Source organism: Sus scrofa, chromosome 5, assembly GCF_000003025.6.
Source record: "Sus scrofa isolate TJ Tabasco breed Duroc chromosome 5, Sscrofa11.1, whole genome shotgun sequence".
Taxonomy (NCBI): Eukaryota; Metazoa; Chordata; class Mammalia; order Artiodactyla; family Suidae; genus Sus; species Sus scrofa.
The window spans coordinates 96,896,766-96,919,145 of record NC_010447.5 but is presented as its reverse complement, the minus strand read 5'-3'; the positions used below and the strand labels follow the sequence as shown (position 1 = coordinate 96,919,145).

At 36.5% G+C, this 22,380-nt stretch overlaps 1 protein-coding gene across 10 annotated transcripts in view; it reads left to right on the top strand.

The window, feature by feature from the left end:
• Window positions 1-22,380, top strand: part of LRRIQ1 (leucine rich repeats and IQ motif containing 1) — a 292,539-nt gene that overhangs the window by 174,573 nt on the left and 95,586 nt on the right. For 9 of the 10 annotated variants that reach the window (XM_021092787.1, XM_021092788.1, XM_021092786.1 and 6 more), the window contains 4 exons: window positions 9,159-9,332; window positions 12,153-12,599; window positions 15,265-15,475; window positions 20,325-20,444. In XM_021092787.1, the coding sequence (XP_020948446.1) occupies window positions 9,159-9,332; window positions 12,153-12,599; window positions 15,265-15,475; window positions 20,325-20,444 (952 nt within the window). The remainder of the gene's footprint in view (window positions 1-9,158; window positions 9,333-12,152; window positions 12,600-15,264; window positions 15,476-20,324; window positions 20,445-22,380) is intronic. The other variant, XM_021092795.1, reaches the window with a different exon arrangement.

The window sequence follows — 22,380 nt, the reverse complement described above, 5'->3', positions numbered from 1 at the left end:
TCAGCCTCATTCCAAAACCAGACAAAGATACCACCAAAAAAGAAAACTATCGGCCAATATCTTTGATGAATATAGATGAAAAAATTCTCAACAAAATCTTAGCCAACTGAATCCAACAACATATCAAAAAGATCATAGACCATGACCAGGTAGGGTTCATCCCAGGTTCACAAGGATGGTTCAACATATGCAAATCAACCAACATCATATACCACATTAACAAAGGAAAAGTAAAAAATCATATGATCATCTCAATAGATGCAGAAAAAGCATTTGACAAAGTACCACATCCATTCATGATCAAGACCCTCGCCAAAGTGGGTATAGAGGGAACATTCCTGAACATAATCAAAGCCATTTATGACAAACACACACCAGATATAATACTCAATGGGGAACACCTGAAAGCCTTCTCACTCAAATCTGGAACAAGGCAGGGATGCCCACTCTCACCACTGCTCTTCAACATAATTTTGGAAGTCTTAGCCACAGCAATTAGACAAACAAAAGAAATAAAAGGCATCCAAATAGGAAGAGAAGAGATCAAACTGCCAGTGTATGCAGATGACATGATACTATACATAGAAAACCCTAAGGACTCAACCCCAAAACTACTTGAACTGATTAATAAATTCAGCAAAGTGGCAGGATATAAGATTAACATTCAGAAGTCAGTTGCATTTCTGTATACCAACAATGAAATATTAGAAAAGGAATACAGAAAGACAATACCTTTTAAAATTGCACCTCACAAAATCATATACCTCGGAATACACCTGATCAAGGAGGTAAAGGAGCTATATGCCAAGAACTATAAAACTTTAATCAAAGAAATCAAAGAAGATGTAAAGAAATGGAAAGATATTCCATGTTCCTGGATTGGGAAAATCAGTATTGTAAAAATGGCCATACTACCCAAAACAATCTACAGATTCAATGCAATCCCTATCAAATTACCCATGACATTTTTCACAGAACTAGAACAAACAATCCAAACATTTATATGGAAGAACAAAAGACCCAGAATTGCCAAAGCAATCCTGAGAAACAAAAACCAAGCAGGAGGCATAACTCTCCCAGACCTCAAGAAATACTACAAAGCCACAGTCATCAAAACAGTGTGGTACTGGTATCAAAACAGACAGACAGACCAATGGAACAGAATAGAGAATCCGGAAATAAACCCTGACACCTATGGTCAATTAATCTTTGACAAGGGAGGCAAGAACATAAAATGGGAAAAAGAAAGTCTCTTCAGCAAGCATTGCTGGGAAACCTGGACAGCTGCATGCAAAGCAATGAAACTAGAACACACCCTCACACCATGCACAAAAATACACTCAAAATGGCTGAAAGACTTAAATAGAAGACAGGACACCATCAAACTCCTAGAAGAGAACATAGGCAAAACACTCTCTGACATCAACATCATGAATATTTTCTCAGGTCAGTCTCCCAAAGCAGTAGAAATTAGAGCAAAAATAAACCCATGGGACCTCATCAAACAAAAGCTTTTGCACAACAAAGGAAACCCAAAAGAAAACAAAAAGACAACTTACAGAATGGGAGAAAATAGTTTCAAATGATGCAACCGACAAGGGCTTAATCTCTAGAATATATAAGCAACTTAGACAACTCAATACCAAAAAAGCCAACAACCCAATGGAAAAATGGGCAAAAGACCTGAAATAGACTGTTCTGCAAGGAAGATATATGGATGTCCAGCAAACATATGAAAAAATGCTCAACATCGCTGATTATAAGAGAAATGCAAATCAAAACAACCATGAGATACCACCTCACACCAGTCAGAATGGCCATCATTCATAAGTCCACAAATAACAAGTGCTAGAGGGGCTGTGGAGAAAAGGGAACCCTCCTGCACTGATGGTGGGAATGTAAACTGGTACAGCCACTGTGGAGAACAGTTTGGAGATACCTTTGAAATCCATACATAGAACTTCCATATGACCCTGCAATCCCACTCTTGGGCATCTATCCGGACAAAGCTCTACTTAAAAGAGACACATGCACCCGCATGTTCATTGCAGCACTATTCACAATAGCCAGGACATGGAAACAACCCAAATGTCCATCAATAGATAATTGGATTCGGAAGAGGTGGTATATATACACAATGGAATACTACTCAGCCATAAAAAAGAATGACATAATGCCATTTGCAGCAACATGGATGGAACTAGAGAATCTCATCCTGAGTGAAATGAGCCAGTAGACAAAGACAAATACCATATGATATCACTTATAACTGGAATCTAATATCCAGCACAAATGAACATCTCCTCAGAAAAGAAAATCATGGACTTGGAGAAGAGACTTGTGGTTGCCTGATGGGAGGGGGAGGGAGTGGGAGGGATCGGGAGCTTGGGCTTATCAGACACAACTTAGAATAGATTTACAAGGAGATCCTGCTGAATAGCATTGAGAACTATGTCTAGATACTCATATTGCAACAGAACAAAGGGTGGGGGTTAAAAAAAAATGTATACATGTAAGGATAACCTGACCCCCTTGCTGTACAGTGGGAAAAAATAAATTAAAAAAAAAAGAATGCATATTTGCCCTAATGCTGATTCTTATCTGAAACCCTGTTTTTCTCCTTTTAGACTATAAAACTCCCTGCAGTTCTTCCCCAATGGAGGGCACAGTCTTGAGCTTGCTGTGGCCTCTACTGCCTGGGAAAGCAATAAAAGCTATTTTTTTCTCCTTCACCCAAAAAAATAAAATAAAATAAAATAAAATGGCCCTTCATTCCAACCATCAAATTGCTTGTGACTAGAAAGCTTATTTCTTTATATATTTGGTATGTACTCTCTAATTTTAGAGTTACAGCAATACTTTTTCTAAGAATATTCACACCATGTATATGAAACTGAAACCAATTTTAATCTATGATATTATCATTGAATTGTAACTGTCTAGAACCACAATATGTCGTATTTTAACAAATTGTCTGGATAGCATTGATATATAGAATATGGTATAAGTATCCATGCAAGCTAATTTTTTTTCAATTTAAGACAATTTGCAAATGATTTGAATTTTAGAGTTTTTTAGGAGTTTTTTTTTTTTAAACTTTAAACCTGATCATCTCTGATTTTAGCATAACATGTTGTAGTCTATTTTCTTCCCAGTGTAGCGGTTTTTATTACTTAAGGTGTGAAGAAAGGCTATATTTTAAAAATACAAATTTCCGTGAACCTAGGAGTAGAGGTCTGTGTGTATCTCAAAAAGCATCCCCACATACCACTGATGCAGTAGCTAAAAGACAGTCTTTTCAGAAATGCTACCCTGAAGGGTTGAAGATACTACTAAGGATCTAGCTCGAATTCCTATCGCAGCGGATTTAGAGTGACCAAGACAAAGAAGTGATGTGTTAAAAGAATGTGTATGTATCTATGTAAGAATACATATATATATATGCATGCATGTATGACTGGGTCACTTTGCTGTATAGCAGAAATTGACAGAACATTGTAAATCAAATATAATAGAAAAAAATAAAATCTTAAAAAATTAAAAATATTTTTTAAAAAAGGATATGTTAGACCCCGAGGTTCTCATGTTCGCAGCCAGAGCTTTGCCTTCCTTTTGCTGACAGCTCATTTAGCCAAACTGTAACCTGGAAAATGGCTGCTCAGGAGTATTTCATAGGTGTTATTGAATCTGCACTACCATTGTGGGTCCAGCATCCTGGTGCAAAGTTTTTTTATATTCAACAGCTTGCTGAAATGATTATACCCTAGCAGAAAAGAAAACCAGCTTTACCTAACTCCTAAGAATTCCAGCTTATGATAAGATAAGATACTTTAAAAGACTAATGCCTGTCATTGGCACATTTCATTCCTTCTGCTGGTCAGGTGCATTCTGGAATTAAGGTATCAGAAATTTTCCTGGCACCCAAATAATTAGAACTGTTGGCTATTGTCAAGAACTCTTTCCTTCAAATTGTTAAAGCCTTATATTTGCTCTTTTATAAATTAGGAAATTTAACCCAAAGAATCAGGACAAGTAATAGAGTTAGAACATATTTTTAAGCTGGATGAATGCCAATACCATCTTACCTTCCAATACTCTTTATCACATATCAAAAATTGTCATTATTTCACACTTGGAATTTTATAATTATATTAAGTAAGTTATTTGGAAGTTGCAATCGTGTCTTCAAGAAAACTTGACTGGGTATTTTGATAAAGATTTAGACTATAATGTAGCTTCCTTGGTACTGTAATGAACTATTTGGTGAGGTGAAATATGGATAGTCAGTTTCTTGATTGTGTTTTTATTATTACCAGCTTCAGTTTCAGAGAGGAACCTTTCCTTGTTTTGATAAGAACCTCAGTTAAAGATTTCATGTTATGTATCATATTGTACCTATGAGATGAATGCACTGATTACCTCATCACCTGTGATGAATAGATATTACCTTAATGTAACATCCTACTTTGGAACCATCTCTTTGTTTGTTTGTTGTTTCTTTTATAGATTTTATTGGAGCATAGGTAACTTACAATGTCGTGTTAGTTTTAGGCGTACAGCAAAGTGAACCAGCCATACATATACATATATGTCCATTCTCCTTCAGATTCTTCCCCCATATAGTCTATCACAGTGTTGAATTGATGTCCCCAAGCTATTCAGGAGGTCCTTGTTATAGACTGGTTTTATGTACAGTGGTGTGTATGTGCCAATCCCAGCCGCCCAGTCCATCCCTCCTACCACGTTTGCCCCTTGGTAACGGTATATTTGGCTTTGAAATCTTTGAGTCTGTTTCTGTTTTGTGAGTAAATTCTTTTGTATCATTTCTATTAGATTCCACAAATTAGTGATTTCATATGATATTTGCCTTTCTCTGTCTGAATTATTTCACTTAGTATGAAAATCTCTAGGTCCATCCATGTTGCTACAAATGACATTATGTCATTCTTTTTTATGGCCAAGTAATATTCCACTGTATACATGTACTATAAATGCTTCATTCAATCCTCTGTTGGTGGACATTTAGGTTGCCCACATATCTTGGCTATTGTGAGTAATGTGCAGTGGAGTTCCCACTGTGACTCAGAAGTGTAAGAACATCGTGTCCAGGAGGATGCATTGTCCATCCCCGGACTCCCTAATGGGCTGAGGATCCAGTGTCGCAGATGTGGCTTGGACCCATTTTTGCTGTGGCTGTGGCATAGGCCCACATCTGCAGCTTTGATTCAACCCCTAGCCTGGGGCTTCCATATGCCACAGGTGTAGTTGTAAAAACAAAAACCAAAAAACTGTGTAATACTTTGGTGGACATGTTGGTGCATGTTTCTTTTCAACTTGTGGTTTTCTCCACATTATATGCTTAGGAGTGAGATTGCTGCATCATATGGTAGTTTTGTAACCAGAAATTTCCTAGGTCATTCATTTAAAGTTTTGTGGTAAATGTGTCAAGTAGTTTTTGATTTGTCAAGCATTTCTAGCTTCAGGGCTCCTAAAAAATTTCAAAATATATGGACTCAAATTTTGTTAACTAGCGTAAAGTCTGCTAGCAAAGCATTAAGCTTTTTTCTGCTTCTTAACATTGAAAATATCTGATAATGGGAGTTCCCGTCGTGGAACAGTGGTTAATAAATCCGACTAGGAACCATGAGGTTGCGGGTTCGGTCCCTGCCCTTGCTCAGTGGGTTAAGATCCGGCGTTGCTGTGAGCTGTGGTGTAGGTTGCAGATGCGGCTCGGATCCCGTGTTGCTGTGGCTCTGGTATAGGCCGGTGGCTACAGCTCCGATTAGACCCCTAGCCTGGAACCTCCATATGCCGCGAGAGTGGCCCAAAAATAGCAAAAAAAAAAAAAAAAAAAAAAGAAAATATCTGATAATGACCCTGAAGAACCAAATCTAATGCTTTCTTTCCTTATTAAAAATCTTTAAGGAAAAAAAAGGCATTGTTTCTGGAGTGGTAGAGGAATGTAGGGAGCTAGTCAGCTGCGTCTCAGTAAATGAAAAACTCTGGTATTCCTCTGTTTTGGAAGTATTTGTACCTCTCTCGTGATTACTCTTAGTTAACACCAAGGCTACCAAGCTCATAATTGTACTCAGGGATGCATTATGACTTCGGTTGGGCCTCTGCATTTTTGCGTTAATGGACAACTTCCTCCATTAAGAACAATTAAAATAACATTTTATAACTATGTTTACATAAGCAGGTGTATCAGTCCTGACTATGCAGGTGAGGTAGAGGAGGAACCGTTACTAGAACTTGGGTGGAGTTTTCCTCCTTAACTCTTGGTATTTTAGTAATCTCAACTTGCCATCCTTCATTTAGTGCTTAGGAACATTTTTTGGGTTTTTTTTTTAATTAATAAACTTTATTTTAGAGCAATTTTAGGTTAATAGCCAAATTGAGAGGCAAGCACAGAGTTCCTACATACCTCCTTCGCTGTCAATGTCTCACACCAAAGTGGTACATGTTTTACATCAGTGAACCTATGTTGATACATCATCACCCAGAGTTCATAGTTTATATTAGGGTTCACTCTTGGTGTTCTACATTCTCTGGGTTTTGACAAATATGCAGTGACATGGATCTACCATGTGGTGTTATATGGAATAGTTTTACTAAAACTCCTCTGTGCTTTGCCTTTTCATCCCTCCCTCCTCTTTCTTCCTTTCTTCCCTCCTTTCTTGCTTTCTTTCTCTTTCTTTTGTCATTTTAGGGCTGTGCCTGTGGCCTATGGAAGTTCCCAGGCTAGGGGTTGAATCAGAGCTGTAGCTACCACAGCCATAGCAACACCAGGTCGGAGCCACATCTGAAACCTACACCACAGCTCACGGCAACACCAGGGATCAAACCCATGTTCTCATGGATACTAGTCAGGTTCATTACTGCTGTGCCACAACGGGAACTCCCCTTCCTAATTCCCGCAACCATTAATCTTTTTGTCTCCATAGTTTTGCTTTTTTCTAGAATGTAATGCAGTTGGAATCATACAATAATTCTGAAACATCTGAAAAGCCTTTTCAGATCGGCTTTTTTCACTTAGTAATAAGCATTTGATTTTCCTTTGTGTTTGTTCTTATTTGGATAGCTCATTTCTTTTTAATGCTAAATACTATTACATTGTATGGATAGATGTAAGAGTTTATTGATCAGTTCACCTCTACTGAAAGACTTCTTGGTTGCTTCCAAGTTTTGGCTAATACAAATAAAGCTGCTGTAACATCTGTGTGCAGTTTTTGTGTAGCTAGATTGAATGCTAAAAATGTTTAGTTTTGTAGGAATCCACCAAAACATCTTCCAAAATGTCTACCATTTTTCATTACCACCAGCATGTAATGAGAATGACCCACGTCCTCATCAGCATCTGATATTATCAGTATGTTTGGATTGTGGGCATTTTGTAGGTAGTGATAACTCATTGTTATAATTTTCAGTTCCTTCATGAATGCTTCTTTGTTATCTTTTTATGTTCTTTGCTGAGATGCCTTTTAAGGCTTATGTTTTAATTGAGACATTCATTTTCCTATCACTGAGTTTTAAGGGTTTTTTGTGTATTTTGGGTAACAGTCATTTATCACATGTTTTGCAAATACTTTCTCCCAGTGTATGATTTACTATCTCGTTCTCCTGACAGTGTCCCTAGGAGCAGGAATTTTTAATTTTAATGAAGTCCCACTCATCAGTAATTTTTTCATAGATGTGTCTTTGGTATTGTATCTAAAAACTTATTACTGTATCCAAGGCCATCTAGATTTTCTTATATTTCATCTTCTTGGGGCTTGGGGTTTTAGGGTTTTCCATTTTGCTTTTAGGTCTGTGGTTCTAGCATCAATAGTTGGAAAGACTTGTCTTTTCTCTGTTGTATTGCCTTTGCTCCTTTGTTAACGATCAGTTTATGTATCATGTGAGTCTGTTTCTGGGTTCGCTCTTCTGTTCCATTGATCTGTTTGTCTATTCTTTTGCCATTATCACATTACCTTGATTACTGTAGCTTCATAGTTAATCTCCAAGTAAGGTAGTGTAGTCTTCCAATTTTTTTCTTCTCCTTCAAAATTAAATTGGCTATCTGCCTCTTTTGCCTTTTTGAGTAAACTTTAGAATCAATTTGTTGATATCCACAAAATACCTTGCTGGTATTTCGATTGGAGTTGTGTTATATCTATAGATCAATTTAGGAAAAACAGACTTCTTGGCAATATTGAATCTTCTTATTCACAAAGACTTTTCCATGGACATCTTTCCGTTTATTTAGTCTTCTCGATATCTTTTGTTAGGGATTTGGAGTTTTCCTACTAGGAACAGTTAATTGTTTAGTAAGGACTTTCAGTCACTGAAGGAGTTTATTTAGCCCCTGTGACCATCAATATAGTCTTCTGAAAAAAAGCCCATGTTCTTTTCATGAAAGGCTTGAGAAGTACTTCAGAGGGGCTGGGCTTGGACACCTCTTGCTTTCTGACCTGGTTTTTACATAGCAGTGGTCTTATAAATTGATCCAGACATTTGCTCATCACTCAAAAATTTTTGTTATAATCCTTACTAGGATTCAAGGAGAAAATATCATAATTTTAATTTTCCAGTTCATGAAAAATAGGGTAATCACCACCCATCTTGTTTTAACCCCTCTTGTTTCAATCCTCTTCTCACTGTATTTCAGATTCACGCCTATTTCTGAAATATACAGCAACTTTGAGTTAAATTATTTGGTTGTCTTTTTTTGGGTCATGCCTGCAGCATGTGGAAGTTCCTAGGCCAGAGATCGAACCCAAGCCACAGCAGTAACCCAAGGCATAGCAGTGACAATGCCAAGTCTTTAACCTAGCCACCAGGGAACTCCATAATTATCTTATTTTTAGAAGAGTGTGTCCGATACTTTTCTTCTCATAATGCAGCCTTTTATTTACTCCCAGCCTAAATTTCCAGCTTCTTGAATTTCCCCTTTGTGCTTAAGAAAAAAGAAGTCAAATGTGTTTTAAGAACTCTAAAAATTTACTTTGTATATTACATGATATATTTTAAAAAAACTTTACCAGTATAACTTTCTTTACAAAAATCAGTGTTTCTGAGATATACTTTGTGTTTATATTATTTAAATAATAGGCATATGGTTATTTTAGATATGAACTCTTCTTTTCAAGATTATTAGTTTTTTTCCTGCTTTTCAATAGGAATTCTCTACTTCAAATATTACCTGCTCTGAGAATCCTCAATGGTGAAATGCTAACCTCTTCTCCAGAAAGTCACACTGAAGAACATCTAGAATTAGAGCATTTCCTGGTACTTTGTCGGTCCCAGATTAGAGAATTTAACTTACTAACTGAAAAATATAATCCTGGAAAAGGGTAAGACTCTTTATCTTCCATTTGTCATAATTAAAATATTTAATGCAGTTTCTACATGCGATTAAAAATTATTCTGATTAATATAGTCATACTTTTTTGGACTAGTGCAGTGTGTTTTAGGGATATTTTCTCTTTAAAAAAGAACTTCAGAGCATTTTTTTTATTATCTGAAATGTATAAATATGTATTTTGAACATAATTTGGAATATAATTGAAGTGCTAAAATTATATAAAACAAATGAAAACGTGAGGATAGCACATCAAGATACATTGCAAACATTGGTTCAGTTGGTCATTCAGTGAATTTATTCAGCAGTTATTGGTGGGCCAGACACATAATAGGTAAATATTAAACTTTTTCCTCAAAGAATTTGTGATTACATTAAAGAAAATTGGAGAAATAATACAGTGGAGCAAGGCCAGTGTTATAAAATATAATATTTACTACATATATTTATTATATACAAGGTATCATATTGCACATATATTTGTATATTAAGGTATTTGGGAGTACAGTGGAGAAAAGCAGTCAACATACTCACATATTCAGAGGCCAGAGGCTCAGAACAGAATCCTAAAAATATATCAAAGAAAAAGAACTTCCCGTTCCCCACCCTGAATTCTGAATGCATTACTATCAATGAATTACAGTTGATCTTTTAAAAACTGTATTTTCTAATTTATATGCTCCAAGAAACAAAAATGAAAAAAGAAAAATTATTTTTACTTATGATTGCTCTCCATTATAGGTGGAGCAATAATACATGCTTCCAAATGTCTAAACTTACTTACTAAATTATATTTAAAATTTTTGCTATTTGTACCTTCATTCATGCTCATTCTGTATAGGAACTGGTTTTTCATTCTATGATGCTACCATCACCCTAATTCCAGAACCAGGCAAAGATACCACCAAAAAAGAAAACTACAGGCCAATATCTTTGGTGAATATAGACACAAAAATTCTCAACAAAATTTAAGCCAACCGAATCCAACAACATATAAAAAGGATCATACACCAATGACCAGGCAGGATTCATCCAGGGTTCGCAAGGGAGGTTCAACATATGCAAATCAATCAACATCATACACCACATTAACAAAAGTCAAAAACCACATGATCATCTCAATAGATGCAGAAAAACATTTGACAAAGTCCAACATCCATTCATGATCAAAACTCTTCCCAAAGTGGGTATAGAGGGAACATACCTTAACTTAATCAAAGCCATTTATGACAAACCCACAGCAAATATAATACTCAAAGGATAAAAGCTGAAAGCCTTCCCATTAAAATCTGAAACAAAACAAGAATGCCCACTCTCACCACTGTTATTCAGCATGGTACTGAAAGTCCTAGCCACAGCAGTCAGACAAACAAAAGAAATAAAAGGCATTCCAATAGGAAGAGAAGAGGTAAAATTGTCACTATGTGCAGATGACATGATAATATATATATAGAAAACTGTAAGGACTCAACTCAAAAACTACTTGAACTGATCAACAAATTCAGCAAAGTAGCAGGATATAAGATTAACATTCAGAAATCAGTCTCATTTCTGTATACTAACAATGAAATATTAGAAAAGGGATACAAAAATACAATACCTTTTAAAATTGCACCCCAAAAAATCAAATACCTGGAAATACACCTGACCAAGGAGGTGAAAGACTTATATGCTGAGAACTCTGAAACATTCATCAGGGACATTAAAAAAGGTTCAAAGAAATGGAAAGGTATTCCATGCTCCTGGGTTGGAAATATTTAAATGTTTCTGAATATAGTCTAGTCAGATTATAAATAGATCTCACAGCTTTAAAAATAATTCTAATTGTTATAAATAATATTTACTTTTAACAAATACTAAGATTATTTGCATTTATCTTTTTGCAAATGTAAACTAATATCTCCTTGTGCATGTATTGTAATCTAAAATTTTTATGTCAAGGTGATTCTTGACATTCCTCATGTTGAAATTTAGATTTCTCAATTTTTCATTGTTACTACAACTTAAGTTTCACTTTAGAATTGAAAATAGACTATATTTTTATGTTTGATCATAAACGGTGGTAAATTGAACATTTAACCCAAAATAGTTGGCATCACATATTGAATTAAACCTTTTCTGTGTTATTAGCCAGTAAAATGAATGAAATACAAAATATCAAAATATATCAGAGGTACCTTTGCTAACATCTACATGTGTAAACATAGAAAGTATCTATCTCTATAGTTTAGGAAATAATTATGACTTTCATTTTATTTGGTATAGTTAAACCTAACAATTGTTCAAACAAATCATAAACATTTATGTCTTAAAGTATTTGAATTCTCTTTGCAATTGATTCTTCTACCAGAGAAAAATGAGAATAAAAACTTTCCCATAATATAATTTATTTGTTTTAAAAGTCCAGTACAAATATTTTGCATGGCAAAAGTCAGTGTACGAAGTACTTTTAACTTCGTTTCCTAAATAACTTCTCCAAATTTAGGCAGCCATGATTTCTCATGTGGTAGTAAAAAGCATGGATTTTTCTCATTCATTTATACCAAAAATATCTAGGATAAAAATGGTTTTAAAACTTCCAGACATTTTGTCTGGATTGATGGATTGGAATTAACTAACCAAATATTTTCAAATTTTGTTAGAAAGCAGATCAATTTTTATATAAACAGTCAGAAATAATTTTTAATGAATGTTGTAGTAAAGTTTAATATGCATGTCAAACCACACAGATCCATTTTCAAAACCTATTCAAGTTTTAATATATACCGATGTAATTCTTCTTATTAAACATCCTCATTATTTATTTGCTCAGAAACATAGTTACCTTGGATGCTACAGAAAATCTCTGCTATTATTTTAAGAAATTGATGACACTTAGTAATGAGTGTCGATATGCACATGAACATGGGGATGTAAGTTTCACCAAAAGAGAAGAATCAAAAGCCCAGCAAAATCATTTGGCTTCTACAAACAGGGATGGCGTACTGCAAGACAGAGTCCTTTCCTCCTGTGCAAATGAATATGAACTGGACTCCCCGAAGATTTCTGAGAAGTGGATGGACTCTGGTTCCAGTCCTTCCCCATTAACCAACCCCTTATGTGAAGATACTGAAGAAAGAAATCAGGGAGAAGTAATGGGCCAGAAAAGAGAAGACAACAAGGCAAGCATGTTTCCCACCAAAAAAATAGCATCCATGGAAACAGTACTGACAAGGTCTCTACTGAAGGACTGCCAGAGTATTGAAGATCACGAGAAAAGGTACGATTGATAGATCATTTTTCTCTGACAGTTGTATTTTATTATTTTTATGGATAATCTTAGTTACTGTTACAAAAAAATAACTTGGAAAGGATTTAAATCACTGTTCTTATATTTCATAGTAATGTAATCAGGTGTTTATGGTATGAACTAATTATGAATAACCGTGCAGACTAATTTAGTTGAACTTTGGCAGATGCTTATTTAATCGACTAGTACTATTGAATTTACAGTGAGTGTGAATTTATTTTTTCTGCCTTCTAATTTCTAAAGAAGTAAAATGAATTTTTAAGAAGAAACAAGATAACCGCATTATTCTTAGAATACTCTGAAGATCACTCACATGACATGCTTCCAGGGCAGGTCAGAAAATTCTTCCTGCACATGTGTTTCTCAGATTCCTTCCGCTTAAAATATTCGGCATGCCAGGGTATCATATTCTGGGATAGTGTTAACCAGGGTCCCCCAGACATTGCCTGCTCGAATCCTGTTAGCTCTAAACACTGCAAACATTACCTGTTGAAATTTCAGATAAACAACACGTTTAATTTCTTAACTCATGATAAATAAAATAGCCAAAGGATGGTAATAGGGCAGCGTGAAGAACTAAAAATAAATAAACCAGAGGCCTAAAGAACAAAGGGAAAAGCAAATGTACACGCACTTGCTGAATCCTGCCATTCAGTGATGCAGGAAGATTCACTATCCGTGGCGTAGGTGTTTCCTAAGCACGATTTACCTGTGTTCTTATGCTAAGGACACTTTTATCATCATTATTTTTACTGGAAGAAAAAAAAAAGGTGTTGCTAGTAATAATAGGGGCTGTTTTTCTCAATTTGGTGAGCACCTTACGTTAAGGAAGCCCTCAAGTCAGCTTCTTTCCCTGCTTTCCCTGCTTCTTGCTACGTGGTGGAAAGCAATTCTCATGTTAGTGTCGCTGAAGAAAATATCCCCCATCCATTTTTTTTTTTTTTTTAATTTTCTCCCTTGGGAAGTTTTAATGACAGTAGGTTGAGGAATTCAAGCATTCAAGAGCTTGTCAGCTTTATAAGAAATTCACAGTTACAGTCAGTGAAACTTGTATCGGTAGAGAAATATAAAATGCTGCCTCAGGTTAGACGTGTTTTCTTACAAGCCTTTCATTCTTCTTTACCAGTTATGCATTGCAAATAGGTTTTCAGATTTTTTTTTTCTTTGTCACCCAAATACATATTATTGTGCCTTAAAATGCCCTAACTCCAATTTTGTTCAAAAGATGAATCAATTAAGGTTGAATGACTGAATTTGAATTAATTCCATAGCAAAATTTGTAAGCTCTATTTGCCCTAGGAGGAGGAAATGATTTGTTGAAATGTGATTTTTTTCCCCCCACGTATTAGGACTACAAGTAGTTTATCTTAAGCCAGAAAGAAGTTTTATCCACTAACCTCAATTTTCAGAGCAAAATAGGTTGCCTTCCACAGGCTTTAGAAAAATGATGATGATGGGAGTTCCTTGGTGACTCATCAGGTTAAGAATCCAGCCTTGTCACTGCTGTGGTGTGGGTTCGATCCCTGGTCCAGGAACTTCTGCATGCCGCAGGTGTGGACCAAAAAATGGTGATGATGATAATAATATTAATAACAAAAAATGGTTACGTCTCTGCTTTCTAACTTCTTACAAATGTATTTCTATGAGAAAATATGTATGTATGGAGAGAGTAGCATTTATCACTTAACTCCGCTTTGCCTTTAACTCACTGGTGTGAGAAATGAAAAGATTTTCTTGGTCCTGACAATTATGAAATTACTGAAAACTGTTCCAAGGAAGCCAGGGGAAGGTGACTATGCAAGAATCACATCTCCTTTCTATAACTTTTAAACTAAATTTAGGAATCTGAAGACTGACTAAGAGATAATTGGAATTTGACTGTACTCTGTACCTTTGATAACATGTCTTCGCTTCTCTCTCTGAGCAAAGGAAAACATATACAATTACAAAGAGTTGAATGAGCAAGCAAACTGAGAGCACACTTACAGCCAATGTGCATTGCTATTCACATTTTCTAATGTTGCTGGGCAGCCTGTGGGGCTGTGGGGAGAACATAACTGATCGATTCAGTTCCCGAAACTGGCAAATAGATGCAGGCTAGCAAAACGCTGAAACTTACTATGGGACTTATAAGAGTGTGATTTAAGTGTTTGTCCATAGGGAGGAAAGTGATGGGTCTTTTTTCTTACGGTGATGGGGGTGGGGGTGGGGGGGGGCCCTTCCTCTCAAATCTATTCTCTCCGCTGTGAACAGGGTCCCTCCTCTCCTGCCAACTCAGTATCATCTCTCACATGTGTCCCCTCTTTGTCATTATCACTTTTCTCCGCTTTACGGGTTCAGCATCCTCAGCATCATACATCACCTCGGTAATATCTTCCTCCTTAAAAGAAACAAATACAATTCCTAGTACTCAGGTTCCTCTCGAAGTTACTGGCCTGTCTCCCCCCTTCAGATTTGCAGGTTTCTGTACCATTTTTACTTCTATAGTCATAGTTAAATAAATGAATAGGTCTTATTTTTAAATAGTACTTTATATATTCTATATTTACAAATAAATGTAGCTTATGAGGACCTCTTATCTATGACTGTATTATTTACGGGTACTAAACAAAATTTTCATTTCTCTTCTTAATAGTATGGCAGCTGTGATAATCCAGGCACACTGGCGTGGCCACATGGGGCGCAGACAGATTCATTTCTCTGCAAAGCCACATCCTCCTGCAGTAGAATCCCTGACATCCCAGCCAAATTCCCGCATTGAAATTCCAACTGTTTTAAAGAAAGAAGAAATAAAAAATACTGTGACTATCCAAGAACAGAGGGAGAAATCTGCTATTCTCATTCAGGTTAATTTTAATCTTTGGGTGAAATTAATCATGAGAAATGTATTTTTTACCTTTCACTGAGTTATTCTGAATAACAGGCAATCCCCAAATCTTAGTAATTTACAAATACACTGATTTATTTCTTATTTATGTGATGTAGGCTGAGGATGGGGGCAGGCTGACTGTGCCTCTGCTTCGCATCCAAGCTGAGGGAGTAGTCTATAATTTGTAAATACTCTTCTTATGACTGAGGATCAAGCCGGACCACACAATCATATTAAAAGTTGTGTTCAGATGTGTCATTTGCAAATGTCACTAATCTAAGCCTATTTCTAGAATCACTTTTTTTTTTTTTTTTTTGGTCTTTTTGCCTTTTCTAGGGCCGCTCCGGCGGCACATGAAGGTTCCTAGGCTAGGGGTCGAATTGGAGCTGTAGCTGCCGGCCTACGCCAGAGCCACAGCAACATGGGATCTGAGCTGCATCTGTGACCTACACCACAGCTCACGGCAATGCCGGATCCTTAACCCACTGAGCGAGGCCAGGGATCGAACTCTCCATGTCATGGTTCCTAGTCATTTCTGCTGTGCCATGACGGGAACTCCAATTATTTTTTTAGAGTTTGTACTGTTTGTTAGGCACAGTGTTAGGCTCAGGAAACATAACTAGGAAGAAAACATACAGGATCTCTTCCCTTGGAGAGTTGTTGTCCTAGCGGAAGAGTCAGACAAATTAAATAAATACATCACATAGGATCTGGAAATTCATGGTACTGCACCTGAATTGAATCATAGTACCTAAAAAAAATTAGTGTAACCCTTCGTTCAGAAATTTTTACTAGCATATATTCTTTTGGGATGTGCAGATAAATAAGATGAATACACATGTTAGACAGTGATAAGTACGAAGGGGAAAAATAAAGCAGGAGAAGCAAGATAGGATTATCAAAGGAAAATCCCTCACTTTCGATTGGATGGTATTCCGCATCCATCCTCTGGCGACGTTGCAGGGAGAGATAAGCCTTGGGTGTGTGGGGAAGAATATCCCTCAACTCAGAGGAGTAGAGTATTTGAAGGCACTGGTTTAGGAACGTCCCTACAGTGTTACAGAGCAGTAAGAAACCAGCGTGGCTGGAGAGGGATGAAGGGGGAATGAAATTAGGCATCATAAGTCATTGTAAAGACTTGGGTTTTACTCTGAATGACATGAGAAGATATTACGGGAATGTGAGCAGAGGACTCACACGACCAAGTTGATGTTACGAATATCCTGTAGGAAGGCAGTAGTAGAAGCAGCACAATCAGTTAGGAGGCTGTTGCAGTAATTCAGACAGTGGATAATGGTAGCGTGGACCAGAGTGTTACAGTAGAAGTGGTAAGAAAATCACACTCCAGAATGTATGTTGATGTGTCTCGAGGGTGTACAGACATACTTTGAAGGTGGAACTGACAATATGAATACACGAGGATGTGGTCTTGGAAAGACAGGGACGAGTAAGGGATGGCTCCCAGGTACTGGCATAAACAACCAGAAAAATAGCCTTAAAATCAAGCTGCTGGGTTTTGCTAACCAAGACATAATTTTCAAGAGAGTTATCTTTGCCATGGTTCTAAGGAATGTATTTAGTATTTCAGTTGACTCAATTTATCTGGGCTATACTTCTAAGATAATGCATAGACAGAGATCTCTTACTGGTGCCTGAATGGTGTTGGGAGTGGAGGAAGGGCCTTGGATTCAAGGAAACTCTGAGGAAAAGAAAGGAACCTCAGTTACAGTCTCAAAATATTGTTCTGCTACACGAGGAAAGAAAATGCAGGCAGTCCAGACTCCTTCCTGTCGCCAGTGGATGAGCAATACATTTTTCATCATTGATGGTAAATGGATATTAAACTTTTGCTTCATTCCATTCAATAAAGAGAAGTTCATTACTTTATGAAACAGTCTGGTTCAGTGACTGAAATATCTGCTGAATGTCCTTCTGTTAAGATTCTTTGTCTTTATAGCAAAGGTAAACATAATTCAACCTTTTTTGCAACATAGAGCAAGTCTCTTCTGATGTACATAATGCTACTAAAATCATCAAAGTCAGTCCAACTTCACTGTCCCTTCTGAGCACAGTCTTCTTGTTTCTTAAGCCATGCCTCTTAGTGTGACTTCTAGACTGCCGAACCATCCCGGAGAGCAGAGCGTGATCTAGTAGAAAGAGCCTGGGCTTTAGAAGGAGCGAAATGAAGGTTTTATGAAGGATGTGATGGAACTGGCCTTCTGATCATAAAACCCCACATCTTCCTCCTCTTCCCAGCATTCAGCCAGCCTAGATATTCCAGCTGCCTCTGCACTTTAGCATAGCCCTTTTTCTGAGTAAGTGAAAAATATGTGCACCGCTTCGTGTTTGGACCATAAAACCTCCCGCAGACATTCTTTCATATTCCTTTCTCTTTCTGGTTGGCTGAAATGAAAAATAGCCTTTGGAGTATCCTTGGATTCTGTCTTTGGGGACTACAGAGTTGCAAAGCTGGATACCTGAATCACTTTATGTTAAAAGTGCTGCCTGGTGTCTTTACCGTCTCAGTGCTTGTTATATGGTCAAGAAATGAATTATTGTTTTTGAGTTATTGTGCATTTTTGGATATTTTTGTTATACCACTTAGCTTACCCTAACTCATGTAAAGTAATAAGATACAGCTTGAAAAACAGATGAAGCTCACTGTATATATGTAAGAAATTGGAATCCCAGGTGAAAGGGATAGTGTGAGTAAAAGAACGTAGGATTTCATATTACTGGAATAAAAAGAAGCTGAGTGCAACTAAACTACCATAAGGACTAGAATATTAAGAGAATATCGGAGGAATGTGAACAGAGAAATGTGAACATTTTTAGCAAGAAACGAGTACATGGTATGAGTATGTTCTGTTTGGGAGCTGGTGGTCATTCGAGAAGAAAAAGATGTCACGTGTATCTCATATAGATAGAAGTCTGCCCAGGGAGTTGATCTGAATGTGTGAGAAAGAAATATGAATTAATCATAGATGGATTACTGGGAGAAAAATTGAAAAACTTGAAATGAAAAAAAATTAGAAGAAGAATCAGGACATTACTTTTTATACATTTATTTTACCTTTATTTCCTGTAAACTGAACAGAGATGGCTGGGACTTAAATGCCTAACCCTGCGCAGATTCATGAGGGTGCTATCTGTATGTGTCACACCAGAAAAATACACACTGTTTGTTACTGTCTAGAGCTTTGCAGCACTATTATTATCCCTGATGAGTTGGGCTGGACCCATTGTGAGCCGTGCTGCTAGAAGGCATTGACCAAATCTTAACTGTTTCTGGCTATTTTTTGCAGAGGTTGTGTTTGGCTTCCTGAGTTGCTTGCTGCCGAGATTGTGTAACTTCTATTGTCATGTATGGTTTGATCTTACCTGTTTGTGTATTCCTTTTCTCAATATATATATATATATATTTTTGGTGTTTCTGTTGTGGCTCAGTGGGCTAAGAACGCAGTATAGCGTCTTGAGGATATAGGTTCAATCCCTGGCCTTGCTCAATGGGTTAATGATCTGGCATTGCTGTGAGCTGTGGCGTTACGTTGCAGATGTGGCTCAGATCTGGTGGTGTTGTGGCTGTGGTGTAGGCCAGAAGCTATAGCTCCAATTCGACCCTGAGCCCAGGAACTTCTGTATCCCACAGGTGTGGCTTAAAAAGGAAGAAAAATAAAAATGAAAAAAAATTTAAATATATATGTATTTCAAAATAACAATATCAGTATTACTACTAACAAATGATTGCTAAAAACATATTTAAGGTGACTTTTGTAATTTATCTTTTTAGTGTATTTCACTAGAAATATAGTCAAATAAATCTATTTTAAAGTCACTTGAAATAACCATGTGTGGTTGTGCACATGGCACAAAGTATATTTTTTCAGGAGTTTTTTATTTCGTATTTAATTGTTTTACAATTATCTTAAGCTTGTGTACAGTTCCAAAGTCAAATCAAAGCAAAATGTGTATTCAGAGATGTCTGGCTTCTATTGCTATATCTTCCACCCTGTTTTCTGCCTCTATAGGTAACAATTTTAAAAATTAATTTTGTGCTTTATGCCTTCATTTTTTAAATGTTAATAACCATATATACATATATTTAAATATGTTTATACTGTATATGTTCATTATATATTTTATGTGGTTTTTCATAGATAAATGGAAGCGTGCAATAGACACTTATTTCTACCTGTTTTATACACTTGCTGTGTATACTGGAACATACTCTCTTGCAGTATATAAAGATACTCGTTTCTTAAAACTCCAACATTCTTGGGATTTTAGTTAGGAAAGCTCCAAGATTCCTCCACGATTACTAAGGAATGTAAATGTTTTTAGTTATTATGTGCAGGTTTATTTAAAGATGAAATTAGTTATTTTTAATGGTTCAGGATACCAAGTTTCTAATAAAGCCACTTCTATATGTTGAAGTTTTCCTAAATGTGTGTTACTTTACTTTATACATAATCATTTTAAAATTAGCAAAATTGGTTTTCCTCTGAACCTCTTTCTTGTTAATTTAGAATGAGTCCTAGAGGAATTGTCAGATAATTGATTGGTTGACCTACATGTGCAGTTGAGGGAGTTTTAAAGATTCTTTTCTGCTTACCATGAGGAAAGTCTCTTGAGATTCAAAACTTTAGTTGCAAGCAGTTGTTTAATTTATCTTGCAGTTTTAAATGTCACACAAAGTTCAGAAAACAGATTATTTAGCCATTAAACTAAGGTCGAAGATGTTTTATCTTCCTAATGGGATAACACAGAGAATCTGGTTTGGAGTCTGATCTATAACCTTGTATAACATGCTTTAAATTTTTGTTTAGGCAGTTTGGAAGGGCTTTCTTTTGCGAAAGAAACTGACAACAGCCCTAGAGGCTATTAAGAATGAAGAATCTGAAGAGGAGTATGAAGAAATAGATTTAGAAGATTTTACATTCAGTGAAGTAAGTGCCAACTACAACATAGAAATATTGGTCTTAAAATATTTAGTATATTTACTATTGTGGGCTAAACCAGTTTTTAAAGTTTTTATCCTTTTAAAAAATATCATTCAATAGATTTTTTTTTCAAATCACACTTGAAAAAGTATCTTCTAATTTTTTTTAACATCTTCATATATAATACAAGCTTGTACAGTGTGTAAACATGGTCGTAGGCTATTTACAAGAATTCTTTTGTGGGTGTTTTGGTTGGTGTTTTTTGTTTGTTTGTTTTGCTTTTTAGGGCCATACCTGTGGCATATGAAGTTCCCAGTCTAGGGGTCAAATCAGACCTATGGCTGCTGGCTATGCCGCAGTCACAGCAAACCGTGATCCCAGTGGCATGTGTGACCTATGCTGTGGTTCAAGGCAACGTCAGATCCTTAACCTACTGAGTGAGCCCAGGGATCGAACCCACATCCTCATGGATACTAGTCGGGTTGGTAACCCACTGAGACACAACAGGAACTCCAAATTCTTGTGTATTCTTTAACTAGATTTACATAATATTGTATCAGTGATTCGTCATTAAATATAACTCTGGGCTTATTTATGCCCTTTACAACAACCTTTAGTAATTCCTTGTTTCTTAGCATAATGAGAATAATCTCCTTAAATTGTTATTCAGGTTTTCAACAAGAAGGCAGTGACCTCTACAGCCATATTCACCACTTCCCAACCATGGCATCCACATATCTAACCACATCGAGCGCCCTCTTACTCTACAGAGCACTCGCCTTTGACAGCCTTAGCATTGTTCATTCTGTTCCCTTTCCTCTAGGTCGTTAAACGTACCTAACCACCACTCACGTTAAGATGTAGAGGATTTCCTGCTGGGGTGCAGTGGGTTAAGAATCCAATTTCTACAGTTCAGGTCACTGCAGAGGCACAGGTTCGACCTTGGGCGTGGTGCAGTAGGTTAGCTGTGGGTTAAAGGATCCAGATTTGCTGCAGCTGCAAGAACTGTGGCTTGAATTCAGTCCCTGGCCCTGGAACTTGCATATGTCCTGTGTGAAGAAAAAAAAAAAAAAAAAAAAATATATATATATATATATATATATATATATGAGTTCCCGTCATAGCACAGTGGAAACAAATCCACCTAGGAACCGTTAAGCTGCGGGTTCGATACCTGGCCTCGCTCAGTGGGTTAAGGATCTGGCGTTGCTATGAACTGTGGTGTAGGTTGCAGAGGCAGCTCAAATCTGGTGTTTCTGCGGCCGTGGAGTAGGCCAGCAGCAACAGCTCCGATTTGACCCCTAGCCTGGGAACCTCCATATGCTGCGGGTGCGGCCCTAAAAGGACAAAAAAGACAAAAACAAAAAACCATATAGAACCTATGACTATTCCCAGAAGACTTCCTTATGCCTCTATAGTATTCATACCTCCAACATCATAGATGAGTTTTGCCTATTTCTGAACTTCCTATATGTGGAATCATCTAGTATGTACTTTTTTTCACACAATATTATGTCTGTGAGATTTATCTATATGATTGACTGTAGCTGTATATATACCACTCTTTTGAACATACTACTTCTTGTCTATTATATGAAATGTGCCACTATCTGAAAGTCTCTTCTACTACTGGGTTATTGGTTATGGAGTTATTTCTACTGTTGCCTGTCATAACCAAAGACATTATAAGCATTCTTGGCACATGTCTTTTGACATTCAATATTGAATATGAGTATGTGACATACATATTCACATTTCTTTTGCAAATTAAAATTGATGTTTACTTATGTTTAGTAGATAGTGCCTAACAGTATTCCAAAGTGATTGTATGAATTTACAGTCATATCAGCAGATTATGAGAGTTTCAGAGAGGCTTCATCCTCACCAACACTGTATTTTCACATCATTCTGAAGTTTGTAGTGGTATCTAGTTCTTTTAATT